We start from the raw sequence: 18,738 nt of genomic DNA, 5'->3' as shown, positions 1-18,738 counted from the left end.
TGCTTAGGTTAAAGTGTGAGGGGATTGATACTGAGTTCTAATTTTAATATGGTGCAGTAATGGCTCGTCTGCCCTTAATTGTACAAAGTGTGAGGCGTAAAAGAATCGGTGCTGCATTGACAATTTGGTTGGAAATATGTAGAATCGCGATTTGGTTCTTATTTAGAATGGGTGCCAGTCTTAGCCTACATACTTATAGACCAAGGATTAGGTCCTATACCGTAGATTTTTATGCACAACGGGATTATGTGAAGAGGCTTGTATATGCTAGTGACGAGACTTGTATTGAACAAGTACGGATGAATAGAGCTGCCTTTTTTAAACTATGTGAGATGTTAGAATCGATAGGGGGATTGAAGTCGTCAAGGTTTATGCTTGTTGATGAGCAAGTAGCAATGTTTTTACATATCATCTCCCATCACCTAAAAAATCGAGTTATCAAGCATCACTTTAGGAGGTCCGGGGAAACTGTAAGCAGAGCATTTCATAATGTTTTAAATGCTGTCATACGCTTACAAGATGTCTTATTTAAAAAGCCGGACCCAGTTACAGCCGATTCTTCTGACACAAGGTGGAAATGGTTTAAGGTATTAGACTGAGTTTTATATATAGCTTGTACAATATTTAGTTGACTAATATGATTAATCATAGTGTTCTAACTCAATGTTTTATATCATGTGATATAGAATTGCTTAGGTGCTCTTGATGGAACCCACATCAAGATTAGGGTGCCAACAGTTGATAAACCTAGATATCGCTTTTGAAAGGTGACATAGCAACAAATATGCTAGGTGTTTGTACACCGAGATGCAATTTGTTTATGTTCTTCCGGTTGGGAAGGTTCATTGCCGATGGATGGGTGCTTGAGATGCCATTAGTAGAAGACATGGACTAAAAGTTCCTCATGGTACAGTTGTATAGTTAGAGGAATTTGAATTATTCATTAAGATCAAACTTTGTTTGTTGAATTAATCATTTTAGCCAATTTATTTTATAGGTTGTTATCATCTAGTTAATGCTGGATACACAAATTGTAAGGGATTTCTTGCACCATTTAGAGGACAATGATATCATCCGAACGAGTGGCGTCGGGGTTATCACCAAGTTCTCCGCAAGAGTTTTTAATATGAAACATGCCTCAGCACGTAATGTCATTGAAAGATGCTTTGGCTTATTAAAACTTAGATGGGGAATACTTAGGAGTCCATCGTTTTATCCTGTAAGGGTGCACAATAGAATTATTATTGCATGTTGTTTGCTCCATAATTTTATTCGAACCCATATGAGTATTGATCCCATTAAAGCGGAGGTGGGAGAAGGATTACCTACTAATGTGGTGGATGACGATAAACCGAATATCACAAATATTCATCCATCGGATGCTTGGGCTACTTGGAGGATGGAACTAGCCAACCAAATGTTCGATGAATGGCAAGCATCTAGAAATTAGTTAGGTTTAGGGATAATTTGAGTTTGAATTGATTTGTTGATGTTATTTTATGTATCTAGTTTATTAAACTTTGGTGGTCTTTGATTACAATTCTGTATTGTACTAAACTTTGTTGAATTATAATTTAATTATCTTTTCATTCAGCATGTGTTATAAATTTAAATTTAGTATTGAACTACCAATATAATATATATAAACTGTTCACCTTTTGATTCATGATATTCAAAATAGTAAATAATGTGTATTTGTTTTTTTTTCTTAAGAACAATATGTCAGGTGTTCCACCAACGGGTGCTTCTTCTCAAGCTTCTCGAGGAAGCAAAAGAAAATGGGTTCCAGAAGAGGATGCAGCATTGGTTTCTTGCATGGTGGATTTGCACAATGTAGGAACATTTAATGCTGATACCGGGTTCAAAGCCGGTTATTTGAACGAGCTAGAGAAAATGCTAGAAAAGGCTTTACCAAGAGCAATGTCGAAGGCGAGACCAAATATTAAATCTCGGATTAGGTGCCTAAAAAGGGAATGGTCAGTCGTCTACGACATGCTTAATGGTCAGAACAACAGCGGTTTTGGTTGGGACGAGCATAGGCAGCTCGTTGTTGCTGAAGATGCTGTTTGGGAATCCTATGTTAAGGTAAAATGTATTTCAAGTATTTATTTGTTTTTTTACAAAACACATGGACTAATATGTTTTCCTCGTTTTTTTTAGAGTCACAAAGAAGCCTCTCAGTTCAGACATCGTTCTTTCCCTTACTACAACCAGCTTACTGCCATATACGCAAGAGATCGGGCGACTGGGAAAGACGCCGACAATTACCGATGTTCTTGAAGAAATACATGCCGAGGATGAACGTACTACAGATATGAATGAAGAGAGAAACACATTCTATGACTGCGAAGCTGACGTCTCTTTAGACGACATGGATGTTTTTGGTACGGATCCGCGAGGAGATAGAGACCAAGGGGGTTCCTCATCTTCAAACAAGAGAAAGAAGAAATCTGATGCTCGTGATGATGTGTATTCTTCATTTGAGGAGACTGCCACCTTGTTGGGGGAAAAAATCCAGGCCGTTGGCGATAAAATCAGTAGGAGTATTGCCTCCGAGGTGGTAGTTCAGCACAAGTCAGAAGAGAATATGGAAGAGAAAGCTTCAAATTTATATTCAGCCTTATGGTCAATTGAAGGTTTAACCGACGATCAGCGGTATGATGCTTTGAGTAAAATTCCCGATCATCCAAATCAAATGATCGTTTTCTTTAGTTTACCTTCTGTTGCCCGATTGGAATGGGTCAGAAGATTTCTTTCTCACCATTAAATATCAATGTTCAAACTTTTTGATGTTGTAAAACTATATAACATATGGATTATGATGTACAATTTCATTTTCATCTAACTTTTTCTTAGTATAAGTTAATTATGTTTATGCAGAAAATAATTCTCAAGTTATATTTTTATTTTAGTAAATTCATAAGAACATTTTATGAAATTATATTTAATAATAATTATTTTAAATTGTATTAAATCATATATTTTAATTAAAATATATTTAATATTAATTATTTCAAATTTTCATTTAGTATCATATATTATGATTTGAGTAAATTCATATAAGAATATGAATTATTAAGAATTTTATTAAATTATATACCAAAATTATAATGTATTTAATAATAATTATGTTTAAATATGATTAAATTATTTATTATTGATATTAATAATCTTATTAAAATTTAAATAACAATAACAAATTTCTGCTAATTATAAGAATTTTATTAAATTATATATTTTAATTAAAATATATTTAATAATAATTATGTTTAAATATGATTAAAATATTTATTACTGATAATAATAATCTTATTAAAATTTAAATAACATTAACAATAATCATTTACCAAAACAATTTTTTGCTAATTATAAGAATTTTATTAAATTATATATTTTAATTAAAATATATTTAATTATAATTATGTTTAAATATGATTAAAATATTTATTATTGATAATAATAATCTTATTAAATTTAAATAACAATAACAATAATCATTTACCAAAACAATTTTATGCTAAGGGTATTCTAGTCATTTTAGTTTTTTCCATTATGCTATTACACCTCTATTCCATTCAACCAAACACAAGATTACTATTACGCCTCTATTCCATTACATTCAACCAAACAGTGGATTAGCTATTACACCTCTAATCCAATACACATCTAATCCCAATACACCTCTAATCCAATACACCTCTAATCCAATACAGCGAACCAAACGCACCCTAATTGTTAAAGAAAGGGATACGTGGGCTCGTGATTTACTGTCCTATGTGATCCCATATTTAATTTATTTTTATATTTATTAAATGTATAATATATATATATATATTTTTTTTTTAAATATAGCATAGTTTTTGTACCACAATTTTAGGGTCAATTGATAGATTAATTCCACGTTATTTTAAGCCTAACCCAACATAAACATTTAATTTTTAAAGTTCAATATTTAGTTTAAAATTAAAATTCCTTGGAAATTTTAATTTAAATAATATATTTTTATTTATCTTAAAAGTTATAATTTAAAGTTCAAAATTCAAAAATAAAACATATATAATATTTATCATAATGACAAATAATATTTAATTAAAATAAATTTAAATATTAATTATTTTCATATTTTGAATTATATTTATCTTAACATTAAATTTAAATTTAATATTTATCATAAAAATAAATACTATTATTATAAAATAAAAAATTGTTATTTAATTATTATAAATATAAATATTACTTATCTTATTTACGATATTCCATTATATTATGTTTAATATAAAATAAATTTAATAATAGTCAAATTATTTTTCTTTCAAAATTGATGTTTTAAATTATTATGTAATTTATTTGTTCCCTTAGGCTTAGTTTGGATGGGCGGTGTGTTTTGCTCCGGTGAGGTTAAAAACAGCGGTGGCGGTGAGATTAGTTACTATAGCGGTGAGATTAGAAATAATGGTGGAGTGTATGTTTGGATTCAAATGCAGCTGTAGCGGTGAGGTGAGAATAAGAAATGACTATTAAGGACATCATATTAGAATTGATATATAATAGAAGTTTTTTAAATTATTTTACTTTTTTAAAATTATTAAAATATGTGAATTTATAAATTCATTTAATAAAATATTAAAATGTATCTTCCAATAATTTAATGAATTATATAATTAATTTAAATTATTTATTAATATTTTTTGAAAAAAAATGTTTTTACATATATTAATATACATATTAATAATTGTTCTATTAAGCACCTTTCTCTTTAAATTTTCTATTAATATACATATTAATATACATATATGATTTATTTTTACATATATTAAGCACCTTTCTCTTTAAATTTTCTATTTGTACCTATACAACCACCCTTTGTTACAAAGAAAGGGCATAAGTTGCAGAAGATCGATAATGGCAGAAGTTGAAAATGGTTGAAAAGTCCACAAATTGAAAAGTTCACAAAAGTCCACTACCACAACCACAATCAAACATGGTTAAAAATGGCAGAAGTTGCAGCAGCAGAAACACCACCATCAGTACAGAGAAAAGTCCAAACAGCAGAAACCCAGATCATTAGAATCATAACAAATAAAGCTTGAAGAAGGAGATGAATGACTTACCTGGAGCTTTGTGAAGTGAACTGATTGCACAAATTAAAGAAGGAGAAGCACAGAAGGAGGAGGAAAGATATGGAGAGTTAAAGTAAGGGTATTTTTGGAGAGTTAAAATACCAACAGCTCACTGCACCTCTATTGCTGCTGAAATCACCAACTGATTTTCAGCTGAGCAGTGTGGTGGAGATGCAATCTCACTGCACTAACTTGCTGAACCAAACAGCATAGCAGTGAGATTGGCACCATTTTTTCCCCCCAACTGCACCTCACTGGCTGTAAAAGCCAAACCAAATGAAGCCTTAATCATCTCAATTGCAAAACCTTTTCCCAGATGTGAAATCAATTGCTCATTATCCAAGAAAAATGTAGTGAATATAATATAATTACATTTTCTTAGCTTTAAAATATTATTATAAAATTAAAAATAATTTAAAAACTATAAAACTATAAATTGATACATATAACTTGTATGAATTACCCATCTCTTCTAAAATTTATCTTTTTATTATATTTTTTTCTTCATAATTTTTTCCCAAATTTTGATCTCAAATAGGAAAAAAGAAGAAAGTTAATTATACAATTTTTTTTTAAAATATTTACTCTTGAAAAGTATGTAGCATCCGGGTGGAGCCAAGAGGGCTAGCAAGGGCTCGGCCCCCCTAAAATGAAAAATTTCACCTTTAGTCTTTTTATAATTTTAAAAATTTTAAATTAATATATGATATTTTAGCCCCTCAAGAATGAGAAAAAAATAATTTAATCCTTTAAAATTTATAAAGATATAGACTATTAAAATGATAAAATTTCACTTTTACTATTATAAAATATACAATTTTATGTCACTCTCCTCAAAATATTTTCGACTCACCCCTAGTAGTATCTTTCTAACTAGATGATAATGTTTTTAATTCATCGATTAGATCATTTATGTATCTTTTATTATGTTTACACAAAATAAATAACATAAAATAAATAAATAAATCCAAGGTGGGTTAAAGCCATGGAAATTGGTGTTGTTGTGGACCTCACTATTAATATTTATAGCTTATATCTTCAAGCTTAGGATTTTAGGTTACATATTATTATTAAATTTATACATAAATTTCATTTTAATATGTAATTTGATACATGTATTTTGATATGATATAATTATATACGTGAAATTTAAACTATAATTTATGCGTATATGTAAAGCTTTAATTTTGATTCAATTGTATAAATCTAAAATTCTCAAAAATTTGTATACATTAAAAGAAATGAATACATATATTTATTTTCATATTGGACTAATATAATTGTTTTTTATGCAATATATCAATGTAAAATGGCACCAATTCTATAATATTGTTAGTGATTTGTGAAAATTGAATCAAACAAAATTAATGTTCATGTATGACATTACATGTTGGATCAAAGTTCATGTATAGTTTTAATTTTTCATCATTTTTATAGGTATTTTCATATCTATTTTACAATCCTTATTTGAGATTCATGACTACACCTCCCAATAATATCATCTCCTAATTGAATGTTATTATTTTTGACATTTCAAAATTAATAATAATATGCCCTTAAACTCAATACTTATTTACCTTAAAGAATTGTCAAGATATAGATTTTATTATTTTAACATTATTAGTGCACATGAAATGACTGATACATATGTACTAAAAAAAAGACTCATAATTTTTTTTAAATACTAATCAATCCTTATGCTTATTTACCTAATTTTTAATAATTTGTACTTTATATTAAATCCTTATCCGACACAAAAAAAATATTAATATATTTTTTAATATTAATTTCATTATAGGTTCTTATCATATTTAATTTTTTTATACAATGTCTAAAATTACCACTAGCCCCTCCTCAACCCATAAGATAATGCACTTCAGCGCACTTGAACCCACGTCCTCCTACACTGGCAACAATGCCAATACTAATCCAGCTAAGATACTTTTATAAAAATAACAAATAGTAATAAAAGAGGTATTTTTTTATCTTTTCATGGTTTTAATAAAATAATTTTATAATAGGATTTGAATTTGAGACATGAATTTTAAACTTTTAACTTTATCATTTTAACCAAGACCTCACCTAATTTTAATATAAAATTTTTATAAATATATCCTTTTACTTTTTCTTTTCTCTCAAGTGAGTGTGCCATGGAGCTAGTGGGTTTTAAAATTCATAATTTTTACAGTTTTAACTTAAGTGTTACTAGTAACTACAACATATTAAAAAGCACCATAGATAAAAATCGAAAAGAATAAGAAAAATATTATATAATATAGGTACATAATAAAATTAAAACTTGCACATCACAATTACATATAGTAAAACTTGAACCTTAATACATAAAGACCGAAAGACTCACATTAATCAACAATACGAAGTCCTAGTTCCATAATTTTTTAGAGTTGTTTTGAGATTCATACGAATAAAACTAACATAAAAGTTTTACTTATTTTAATTTAAAACTCAATTCTGTTGAATAACACATTTTCTCTGTCTGCTGAATAGCACGTTGTATCGAAATCTAGGGTTTTGGGTCGATTTCAAATCCTGCAAATTTTGAAAGAATATTTATAAGCATTAAAAAAATGGACGAAGATCTTGCAAATTTGAATATATCAAGTGATGATGAAGAAATCATAGAATGGCAAAGCATCGATGAAAAAGAGGATGAAGAATACGAATTGTGTTTGGTTGGGAAGGTATTAACAGAGAGTGTGGTACACTTTCCATCCATGAGATGGACACTAGCAGAAGCATGGCATCCAGTGAGTGGAATTTCTATTACTGATTTGGAAGAAAAAATATCTTTATTTAGGTTTTATCATGAAATTGATATTAAAAGGGTTTTAAGGGGAACACCGTGGTTCTTCAACAGACACCTTGTTTTGCTTCATCGATTGGAAAAAGGGGAGCAACCACTGCAAGTTCCTTTAAGTTTCACAAAATTTTGGGTACAAATACACAATTTACCAGGAGGGTTCAAATCCGAGGGAATGGCACGCCAACTGGGGGATTTTAGTGAAAATTTTATAGAGTATGATGTGAGGTCAATCACTAGGGGAATAACAAAATTTTTGAGGGTAAGAGCTAAGTTGGATGTTCGCAGACCACTAAAAAGAAAGAAGAGAATAACTATCGGTCAAAACAAAACCATATATACTATGTTTAAGTACGAAAAACTCTTTTTATTTTGCTATCTTTGTGGCAGATTAGGGCATGGTGAAGGTTTCTATCCAGTCACAAGAAGTTGTTTTTGGACGGGATTTATCATTAAGAGCACCAATAACAATGAGATAGGCGGAAGATTGGTATCTAAATCGATATTAGAAGGAAAATTGGAAGGCAAATCATTTGTAGAATGATAATTGGGGGGTACTGAGGAAAGGTCGATTGGAGTTAATCAAAACAATAATATAGGATAAGAAAGAAGATAAAAGGAGATTGTTCAGCAAGAAGGGATGAATTATGGAGGAGAGGAAGTGAGGTTTACGGAACTTGGTTCTGACACAGAGGAAATCCTTATTGGAATGGTTGATACTAAGAAAAGACAGATGTTCTCGGTGAGTTCTATTGTTTCCCATATAGAGGATTCGAAGGACTCAAAAAATTCTCATTCTTTATATATGGTTCTTGAAAGGTAGACCGACCAGTCACAATAAAAATACTAAGCTAGAATGTCTAGAGATTGGGGTACCCACGGGCAGTAGGGCGTTTCAAAAACAAAGTGAGACATATTCAACCACAAATTTGGTTTCTCATGGAAACCAAAGTATACACAAAAAAGATGGAACGAATTCGAAGAAAGTGTAGTTTACAGAATGGCATTGATGTTAATGCCATGGGTTTTAAGTGAGGATTTTCGTTGGGATGGAAGCAAGGGTGTAACATTCAATTATGAAGCTTCTCAACATCACACATTGATGTTAACATCATAGAAGAAAATAAAGCAAAAGTTTGGAGATTTATGGGATTTTATGGATCACCGAAAAAAACCCGTAGGAGGGATTCTTGGAATCTGCTAAGACAGTTAAATAATGTCAACAATCTAATATGGCTTGTGGCAGGAGACTTTAATGAAATTCTTTTTCTTTTGAAAAGAAGGGAGGGCATCAATGAGAAGAAAATCAAATGGTGGCATTTCGTCAAGCTCTAGTTGATTGTAAGTTTACAGATTTAGGATTTTCAGGTCAGTGATTTACATGGAAAAGAGAAAGGTTACCGAATAATAATATATGTGAAAGGCTTGATAGAAGAGTGGTGAATTCAGAATGGTGGTCAATGTTCCCAAATTTTTGGGTAAGGCACCTCATGCATTCTATGTCAGGTCATTGCCCATTACTTGTTAATGTCCTAGATAGAAGTTCAAAGCAGAAGGGACAGCGATAGCCAAAAGTCAGATTTAATACAAATTAGGTAATTGAAGAAGGTTTAGAAAACGAAATTCAAAAGTGGTGGGAAGAAGACTAAAGGGAAGTTCCTACTTGAAGTAATGGAAAATAAATTAAATCTTTGGGCTCAAGCGAATCAACTTGGGAGGCAGCGTCACATAGATTCCTAGAACACAAAACTACTAGAGCTAAATGCGAAGAATCCAAATGAAAAAAATTTGGTAGAATTAACAAATATTAAGATTGCACTAAATTTAGAAGTAGACAAGGAGGAGTTATTTTGGGAACAACGTGCATGAGCTAATTGGATACGGTTAGGGGATAGAAATATGTCAAACTTTCATAGTGTTGCGTTAACTAGAAAGAAAAGAAACACAATTATAAAGCTGAAGAACGATAGTGGGGAATGAGTTAAAGATGAGAAAACTATGGCAAATGCCGCAATGGTCTATTTTACAGAATTGTTTACGGCTTCCTCCACACACTACACCAAAACAGGCTTTTAGCGGCACTTTTAGTGGCGTTTGGACAAAAAACGCCGCTAAAAATCAAGCATTAGCAGCGCTTTACACAAAACGCCACTAAAGATCAAGCATTAGCGGCGCTTTTAGGAAAGAACCTAAGCCCAACGACATCTTTTTTGACCTATCAGATCTTTAGCGGCGTTTTTAAAAAAGCGTCGCTAATGCTCAGATCTTTAGCGGCGTTTTTGAAAAAGCGCCGCTAATGCTCAGATCTTTAGCGGCGTTTTTTGAAAAAGCGCCGCTAATGCTCAGATCTTTAGCGGCGTTTTTGAAAAAGCGCCGCTAATGCTCAGAGCTTTAGCGGCGTTTTTGAGAAAGCGCCGCAAAAATATTTTATCTGTTATTTACTATTTAATTTGTTTATTTATATTAATTAAAATTTAATTTATTTTTAATTGAATATTTGTTAAATGGATAAATTTGAAATAGTGACACATAGAAATAATTTGAAATAAAAAAACATAGAAAAATTTTTGTTAAAAATGGAAAAATTAAAATACTATTATTTAAAATAATTTTAAAAAATTTTAGGTAGATGACTGATTGATTTTAATTGTAAAAAATACGATAGTATTAATTTTAAAATATTTAATTAATTATCATTATAGTTTAGGGTTTAATATATATGGTTTAGGGTATATGGTTAATTTAGGATTTAATGTCGGTTTAGGAGTTACAATTTTAACATTTATAGATTATGGAATTAGGGATTAAGGATTAGAGATTCTAGTTTAAGGGTTGTGATTTAGGCATTAGGGGTTAGAGATTAAGAGTTAGGGATTTAAGGTTTATGGATTCGATGTCAGGTTAGGCTTTAGGGTTTAGATTAATTAGTGTGTTTTATTTTTTTATGAAATAAGGTTTAGGGGTTAGGGGTTAGGGATTCGAGTTTAGATTAATTAATGTTTTTGAATTTATATATTAGATAAGGTTTAGGGGTTAGTAGTTAGGGGTTAGGGGTTTAGGTTAAGGGTTAAAAGTTAAGAGTTAGTGATTTAGGGTTTAGAAATTCGGGGTCAGGTTATGGTTTAAGGTTTAGATTAATTAATATTTTTTAATTTATATATTAATTAAGTTATTATATAATTGTAAAAGAGGGGTTAGAGGTTAGAGGTTAGGAATTAAGGGTTAGAGGTTAAAGGTTAATTGCTTGGATAATTCTAACTTAATAATTAATTATGACCATTTAATAATTTTTTCTTATTAAAATCTATGATATTTATTTTGAGAGTACTTAGTTTTTTATAAAAATTAATTTTAAAAATAATAAATATTTTATATGACTTAACTAATAATATTTAATGATAAAATAAAAGATTTTTAGTAGAACAAAATATAGTCATTTTGTTCAAAATAAAATAAATTTTTAACAGATAAAAATAAGCATAAAAAATCATTTTAGAATGGGCCATTTTACCCCAAATTTTCCCCATGAAATCCCTAATCTTCCCATGGCCTTACCCGTTCCCTTTCTATTCACCAAGTCCTTTCTCCTATTACCCTTTCCCCTCACCCTTTCTCTCTTTCCTCTTCACCTGACCCTATCAAAGAAACCCAGCTTTCTATCTTGGTACCAAACGACGATGTTTTGAACTCCTTCTTCATCGTTTTCTCTACTTCCCCTTCTTCTTCTGCTCTCCAATGGCTATCCCCGCCGCAAATGTTTAACAAAAAAACACCCTCTTGTTTATACCCAATGCCAGTGTTTTTAATGATGTGTTGCTTTTTCTCATAATAAAAAACAAATTGTTTTCATCATACTTTATATGGCTAATGGCTATTTTAATGTTTTTGAAGTGTGGATGTTCTTGAGAGTGGAATCTCAATTTTTGACACTGGACCTGGAATGGACAACAGTGATGAAAACTCTATTGTGAAGTGGTATGTTTATATGAAGTCCTTTTTCTCTTCTTTTATATTTATGTTTTTTTTTTGTTACGACTTCTTGGTTTGGCACTTTGGGTTACTTTTCTTCTGTAGTCAGGTAAGACAGAAGTTAAGTTATGGTTGATGTATTCAATTGCTACACTTTTCAAGTAGCCTTTTAGATTTTCTCTCATCCATCCACACCGGTTTGTTCATGGTTCAAAGTTTCGAACTTAAGTGGGATATATTTTGGAAGGAAATATGCACTATAGACTTCTACTGGTTGTGTTTCTTAATTATAATTTTTCTTTTGAGTTTTGCTAATGAATTCAAGTTTATTCCACTTATTCTATTCAGGGGAAAGATGGGTGCCTCGCTAAACAGGTTATATAAACAACAAGCAATAGGGTGCAAGCCACCATTCTTAGTGGTACAAAATCTGTGAAACTCATGTATTTCTTTGGTTAGACACATTAGTATCTCTGTCTGAGATTTGACATAATTGAAGCTTGCCTTTTATGTTTGCACACAAAGATTCTAATGTTAGTTAGAAGCTCTCACTTTGGCTTTCATAACAATGCAGCCCTTTTTTGGCATGTTTGGATATGGAAGACCTATTGCATCTATGAATCTAGGGAGGTATAACCTATTTGACAAACCACATGTCCTTTCCTCTGTTTTATGCTGATAGAATCATTTCCTAGAGACTTAATAGATTTTTGTAGTTATATATTTTCTTGTCTTCATATAGTTGTGTTGAAGTCTCTTCCAAGACAAAACAATCCAAGAAAGTTTACAAGTTACGTCTTTCACGAAAGGCTTTACTTGGCAATTCTGGCTCTGAATGTAGTTGGAGTGTAAGATAGTCTTATTATTAGTTTCCCTAAAGAATAAGTTTTTATAGAAATTATTTTTGTTATGAAATTTTCTCAGAAGTTTGTTGCATTATGTCATCAAAATCTTTTTACATTAGACTGATGGAGGCATTAGGATCCTTTTGATGAAGAAATCAAGGAGTCACCCCATGGGAGCTTTACAAAGGTTTACTCTTCTGTATGTTCCCTTTAATTTTCATATATTGTTGTTTTTGAGGTTAGATCCTGCATTCTATTTGTGCTTAAGAATCATTTTAGCTAGGTGAGCTGTTTGCGTTTTATTTGTCTCAGTTCATGTATTTATAGTATGATTCTTCACAGGTGGTGATATTAAATCCTGTAGTGAGAAACTTGGACATATCTAAGCTCCAATGTAAGCTGAAAGACATATACTTCCCATATATTCAGGTGTGAGTTTATCCTTTGACTTCATGTATTGTGATTTAATTAAGATTTGCCAATGAAACGTGGCAACATGTTTCTCATTTAGTTGAGTTTCTTTTTTCTGATTTTGGGTTCTGTTGAAACTAAAAATGGGCATCATCCTTTCTCCTTTTGGCATTTTTTTCCAATTACATTTAGACCTGCCAAATTGGTTGGTGTATGCACATATATTTATGTGCTTTTCTGTTATATTTTTATGTTGGAATCTGTTCTAGCTTTCAACTAATAACTGTAAGCATTTTGAATTTCGTTGTCATCTATTCTAACCTACTATTTAGTAGTAACATTTTCAGTTTCAACTTTTAATCATAATCCTAATTGCCTTTATTAACAAAAATTACATTTTCAGTTCTAATCGTTTTCAACTTTTGTTTATACCCAATCCTCAAATTACATTATCATGAATGATAAATCTGATATTCTGAAATAGGCTCCTTGTTGCACCCTCCCGCCTGAAAAAATGGCCCTCTGAACAGTTGTGGGATCAGTTACTCCTAATAACTATTAGAGCTTTGATGAAGGTAGCTCTTCCCCGTCAAAGGCCCTCCTATTACTTTCATCATTAAAGCTAAAAAATAGATAGACCAAATGTGTCACTTCTCTACTCTCTGTACAAGCATGTATACCTCTCAAGTCCTTGCTCCTGCGACTCAACCCTGCTTGTATAGCCCATGTAATAATCTACATAGCATAAGCTAAGCTGCCTTTGTATATATAAATATATATTAGTAATTTGATTCAAGAATGTGTCACCTAAGGACAAGGCATAGTTGAAGTGTCAATAGAAATCTATAAATTAAAAAGAAAAAAGTCATAAAACTCCCTTGGAATCAGCTTTTGTCAACTAAACACATAAACAAAATAAATAAATAAAATAAGTTCTGAAACATAAGATTGGTTGGAGAAATGAGAGATCTTTCTTCTCTAATTAGTAAATTGAGAGGTTCAAAAGATTCTTTTCAAGTGTGAGAGAGAAGAAGCAAATTTATGAAGGCAAGCTATTAGCCTGTGTAAGGAAAGAGTTACCCCATGAAATGAATGTTTGTTTGCGAGCCATTATAGTGGGAAGTGGTGCATTTAAATGAGTGAGTTATACACTGCTTGATGAGAGTGCAACTACCTCTCATCTCTCACTATTTATTTAATAATTGTTAAGTATTCTTATTTTTATATCATATTCATGTTATCTTTTAATGATATTTTGTGTCTGTCTTTTTATTGCTTTCACGCTTTTTATTGCTTTTATTCTTTTATTTTATTTTTAAATTGAAAGTGTTCATGAATTAGGTTCAACCCATTAAAAGTTATTCCTATATGAAAATGTATATACTTTATCATTAAATATAAATAAAATAAAATAGAGATGGAATCAAATTAAACCGATTTACTTTGCATTGGTATGACCATTTTTAATTTGGGCAAATAAAAGAAGGCCCCATAAGGGTTTCATACTTAGTGAAAGCTAAATATATGATAATATATCATATTAAAATAATTTTTATGGCTGAGCAAAATGTGTGTGTGTGGATTATATCTTGCTGAAAATGTTTGCTCCATGTTATTATCGTATTTTACATTTTCAACATTTTCTTGTGATGGCAACTCTCTTGTCTTGTGTTAGAACTTTAATTATTAAATCAATCATCTCGACATATACTCCCAGATATGCTAGATGTTGGTACTAACAATCTAAAGCTAATTGAAGACCCACTTTATGAGTAAAATATGTGCTTATTTACTTTGTTATTCATAGAATGGAACATATGAAATGCTTGTTGGTACTTTGTTTTATTTACCAATTGTGGAGATTTCTTTTGACATGTTTCTCTTTGGGGGTTTGGACAGATTTAGGACTAAGACAACCAAGGTTAGAAGGGGAAGAATATTTATCAATTATTGATGAGTTCATCGAAACGATTTAACATGTTAGCCTGAGGCTATTGTACAAGTTTCTCTCTTTCAGAAGTGAGACTTTTGTTTTGTGCTTTTACCATGATGTTTATTTGATGGTTACCCCATTTAGTTTGAGGATTTTCAAATGAAGTGGGCCTTTAAAACTCTGAAACGCTATCGGGAAAGGTTTTGCATGTTTAATGATGACGTACAGGTGAGCACTTGGCCCACAAGTTGCTACTTTTATGGATAGGATTAGATTCTAGTGTAACTTAGATTGTCTGCAACATCACTATGAATGCCACAAATATTAGAAAGTTATGCTTACTTAATTCTCTTAGGAACTGCTGGAGTTGCACTTGCTGGATTGTTAGGAACTGTAAGAGCACAAGGTCGATCTTTGGATGATTTTCCAAACCACAAGATTGTTGTGGTGGGAGTGGAAGGTATTTGGTGACTCATAAAGCTTGGTCTTTCAATCTTTCACCATAATTTTTCTCGGCTCCTTACATCCATTCACTCACGACTTTATTTCTCATAAAACTTTTCTTTCGGCTTCCGGTCAGGGGCTTGGTGTTCTTAGCATGGTTGTTCAAGTTGTTGTAAGGATGACAGAAATGAAGATACAAATGCACGTAACTTCTTCCTACTTGATAAAGATGTACAATTTTGTACCTCCTTTCTAGCTTTTTTCATCCTATTTGTGCGAAGCCTTTTATGTTCTTTTAGATATGTAATGTCCTTTCTCTTGTGTAATGAAGATGTGGATTTTATGAACTAATCATGAAAAATGTTTTACTAGAAAATCATCTGCGGATTTCTTTTTACGATATCTACTTCATTCATAGTTTTCTTTTCTTTTTAGTTTCTTACTTCTACGAGAAAATCATTATGGTTTGACTCTAAGAATCTAAATTTTCTAATTTTTAATTGTGTTATTAATTTATTATTTTAAATTCTAAAGCTAAATTCATTAATTTTTATATTTAGTTTTAAAGTTAAGATTTTCATAGAAAATTTAATTTAAATAATATTTTTATTTATCCTTAACAAGTATATTTAAAGTTCAAATTTAAAAATAAAACATAATATAATATTTATCATAAAAATAAATATTATTTGATTAAAATATTTTTTTAAAGGTTATGTTTTTAGCGGCGTTTTTGCTAGAAGCGTCGCTAAAGGTTTATTCTTTAGCGGCGTTTGTGGCTAAAGCGTCGCTAAAGCTCACGATCTTTAGCGACGTTTGTATCTAAAGCGCCGCTAAAGATCACGATCTTTAGCGGCGTTTGTGGCTAAAGCGCCGCTAAAGGTCACGATCTTTAGTGGCGTTTGTGATAAAAACACCGCTAAAGGTCAAGATCTTTAGCGGCGTTTGTGGCAAAAGTGCCGCTAAAGGTCATGTTCTTTAGTGGCGTTTGTTATAAAAGCGCCGCTAAAGTTAGCGGCGTTGTCAATAGTTGCGCTTTTTGCGGCGCTTTAGTGGCGCTTAAAAGCGCCGCTAAAGGCATAAAAAAGCGCCGCTAAAAGCTTGTTTTGGTGTAGTGACAGGAGATTGTACTCAAACTCTAATGGGTATTCATGTAACGAACTGAAAGTCTTCCGGGACCCCGCCTTAGCGAATTGGGCTCAAAAATATTATTATTATATTTTTGGGAGTTACTCTAAAAGTGACTTAAATGTTAATTAGATAAATTTTATTTAAAGAAACTAAATTAAATAAGAGATAAAATTAGTAGGAATTACTATTAAATTTTAATATAGAACTAGTTAAAGGGACTTATTAAGTAAATAAGCCATATTATATATATAAAATAGTGGATGGTTTTAATCTATTTTATTAGTATTATATAAATATAATATATTAGAAAAGAAATAAAGTTAAAGAACAGAATAATAAGAAGAAGAGATAAAAGATATAGTAGGTAAAAAAAAAGATAGAGGGATGGAGTGAAATTTTCCTTTTTCTCTTTGCTGCTGAAAAATAGAAGAAGAATGGGGGAAGGGGATGTTCAGCCATGGGGGTTTAATGCATGTATAAAATTGTAAGTAAGGTTTGATTATTTTTGCATGAAATTATGTTTTTGATGATATAATGTTATGAGCTAGTTTACCCATAATGAAATTTTGAGAGTGAATGGAAATTATGAAAGTTACCAGGGATGAGAAACTCAAAGGTTTGGGGTTATTTTGTTGAATACTAAATGTCTTTGAGGTGATGATTTGAGTATAAATTTTGTAGACTAAATTGGTCATATTGTGTGGTGATTTTATTGATAATAATTCCTGGGGACTAAAATGTTGTAAATTCAAAATAACATAGCTTAGATTGTTAATTTTGTGAAGTATAGGGACTGTTTTAGTGGACTGTTCTTATGCTGGAAAATTTGGGACTTATTTACTAAGTCCATTAATTATATAAATTATTTTGTGATATGAAATTGATTAGCAATAACTAGAAATGAGTTAAATGCTATAAGTAAATTTAGTAAAGTATGACTTTATTAAATTTACGAGTATTGGGGATTGATAATAAATTAAATGTATATTTAGTGAATTATTAAAATAAGAAGGAAATATGATCAATTAAATTTTTTATGTTAATATTAATAGTTGAGAATGAATAAATGACAATTGTTGTTAAATGAAAGTATGCATTATAATATAAATTTGATTAATTTTAGTAGAAACAAGAATGGTATTAATTGAGCTAATTGTTAAAAATAGATCAAGAGAAGAATAGAGCGAGTATAAGCCGTGGGAAGGAAAAGATCATTGAGTAGATATCCGTCGTATTTTGGTAAGTTCGTGGACTCGAACTTAATTTTACTTCTATTCACTATTTAAAAATTTATAATGCTAAGTTAGCTCTTGTTATATAATGTATACATGTTATTAAATTAATGTCAAGGAAAAGAAATGAGGAATTTGTGGAAGTAAATAATTGTACAATCGTCGATATATTCGACCAGCGCTGGGCGCAATCCTTGTCAGCTTGTCTAACTAGTTCAGGGCACACAACTGTCGGTTTATCCAACTAGCGCTAGGCGCAATCACCGTATCCATCACCGAAATAGGGTTTCGAGGCATTACCGGAGATTACAGAACATTTTCGGATAATTTGAGTAATTTACAATTCACTATTTCTTCCTTTCAATCACAATTTCAAATTACAGATTCATGTAAATGAGCTCAATACCATTAGCTGTTTAATTTTCGTCACTTAAATTCACATACACATAATTTATTAACATAACCTGTCAAACACAATCTCTGAATGATGAGATCACATAATTGAGCTCAATTTCACTGTTCAATATGTTTTATCACATAAAATTTGCTTAACACTTACCTCACATTGCCATAGTATAACTATGGTCTTGCACATCGTCACATATCACACACCGAAGCCATAGCCCAACTGTGGTCTTTCACGAAAACACATCACACCGATGCCATATCCTAGACATGGTCTTACACAGAAATCACATAATTATATTTTCACATGTTGCCATGGTCAAACCATGGTCTTTTCTTTCAATTCATCACATATCACTGAATGAAAGTACTCATTCCTGCGTTCTACTCAATTTGACCTCTTAGTTCCTTTTTCGTACTTTTACAA

At 30.8% G+C, this 18,738-nt stretch overlaps 1 protein-coding gene and 1 long non-coding RNA gene across 2 annotated transcripts in view; one reads left to right on the top strand and one right to left on the bottom strand.

Annotated features, from left to right (window-relative positions):
* Window positions 1–1,649: 1,649 nt before the first annotated feature.
* On the top strand, window positions 1,650–2,280 carry LOC105801233 (uncharacterized protein At2g29880-like). Its single transcript, XM_012632557.2, has 2 exons — window positions 1,650–2,085; window positions 2,161–2,280. The coding sequence occupies exons 1-2, from the start codon at window positions 1,666–1,668 to the stop codon at window positions 2,278–2,280; spliced, it is 540 nt and encodes a 179-aa protein (XP_012488011.2). The 5' UTR covers window positions 1,650–1,665.
* A 5,105-nt stretch (window positions 2,281–7,385) lies between these two features.
* Window positions 7,386–18,738, bottom strand: part of LOC105804614 (uncharacterized) — a 30,470-nt gene continuing 19,117 nt past the window's right edge. Inside the window, exon 4 of the long non-coding RNA XR_008190576.1 lies at window positions 7,386–7,670. This is a non-coding gene — a long non-coding RNA (uncharacterized LOC105804614). The remainder of the gene's footprint in view (window positions 7,671–18,738) is intronic.

This window comes from Gossypium raimondii, chromosome 11 (genome assembly GCF_025698545.1).
Source record: "Gossypium raimondii isolate GPD5lz chromosome 11, ASM2569854v1, whole genome shotgun sequence".
Classification (NCBI taxonomy): Eukaryota; Viridiplantae; Streptophyta; class Magnoliopsida; order Malvales; family Malvaceae; genus Gossypium; species Gossypium raimondii.
This window is presented reverse-complemented; position numbering and strand designations above follow the sequence as displayed.

Coding starts and splice junctions, on each gene's coding strand:
- LOC105801233 (XM_012632557.2), top strand. CDS start 1,666: ATGATATTCAAAATAGTAAATAATGTGTATTTGTTTTTTTTTCTTAAG. Junction 2,086..2,160: donor TTTGGGAATCCTATGTTAAG/GTAAAATGTATT, acceptor CGTTTTTTTTAG/AGTCACAAAGAAGCCTCTCA.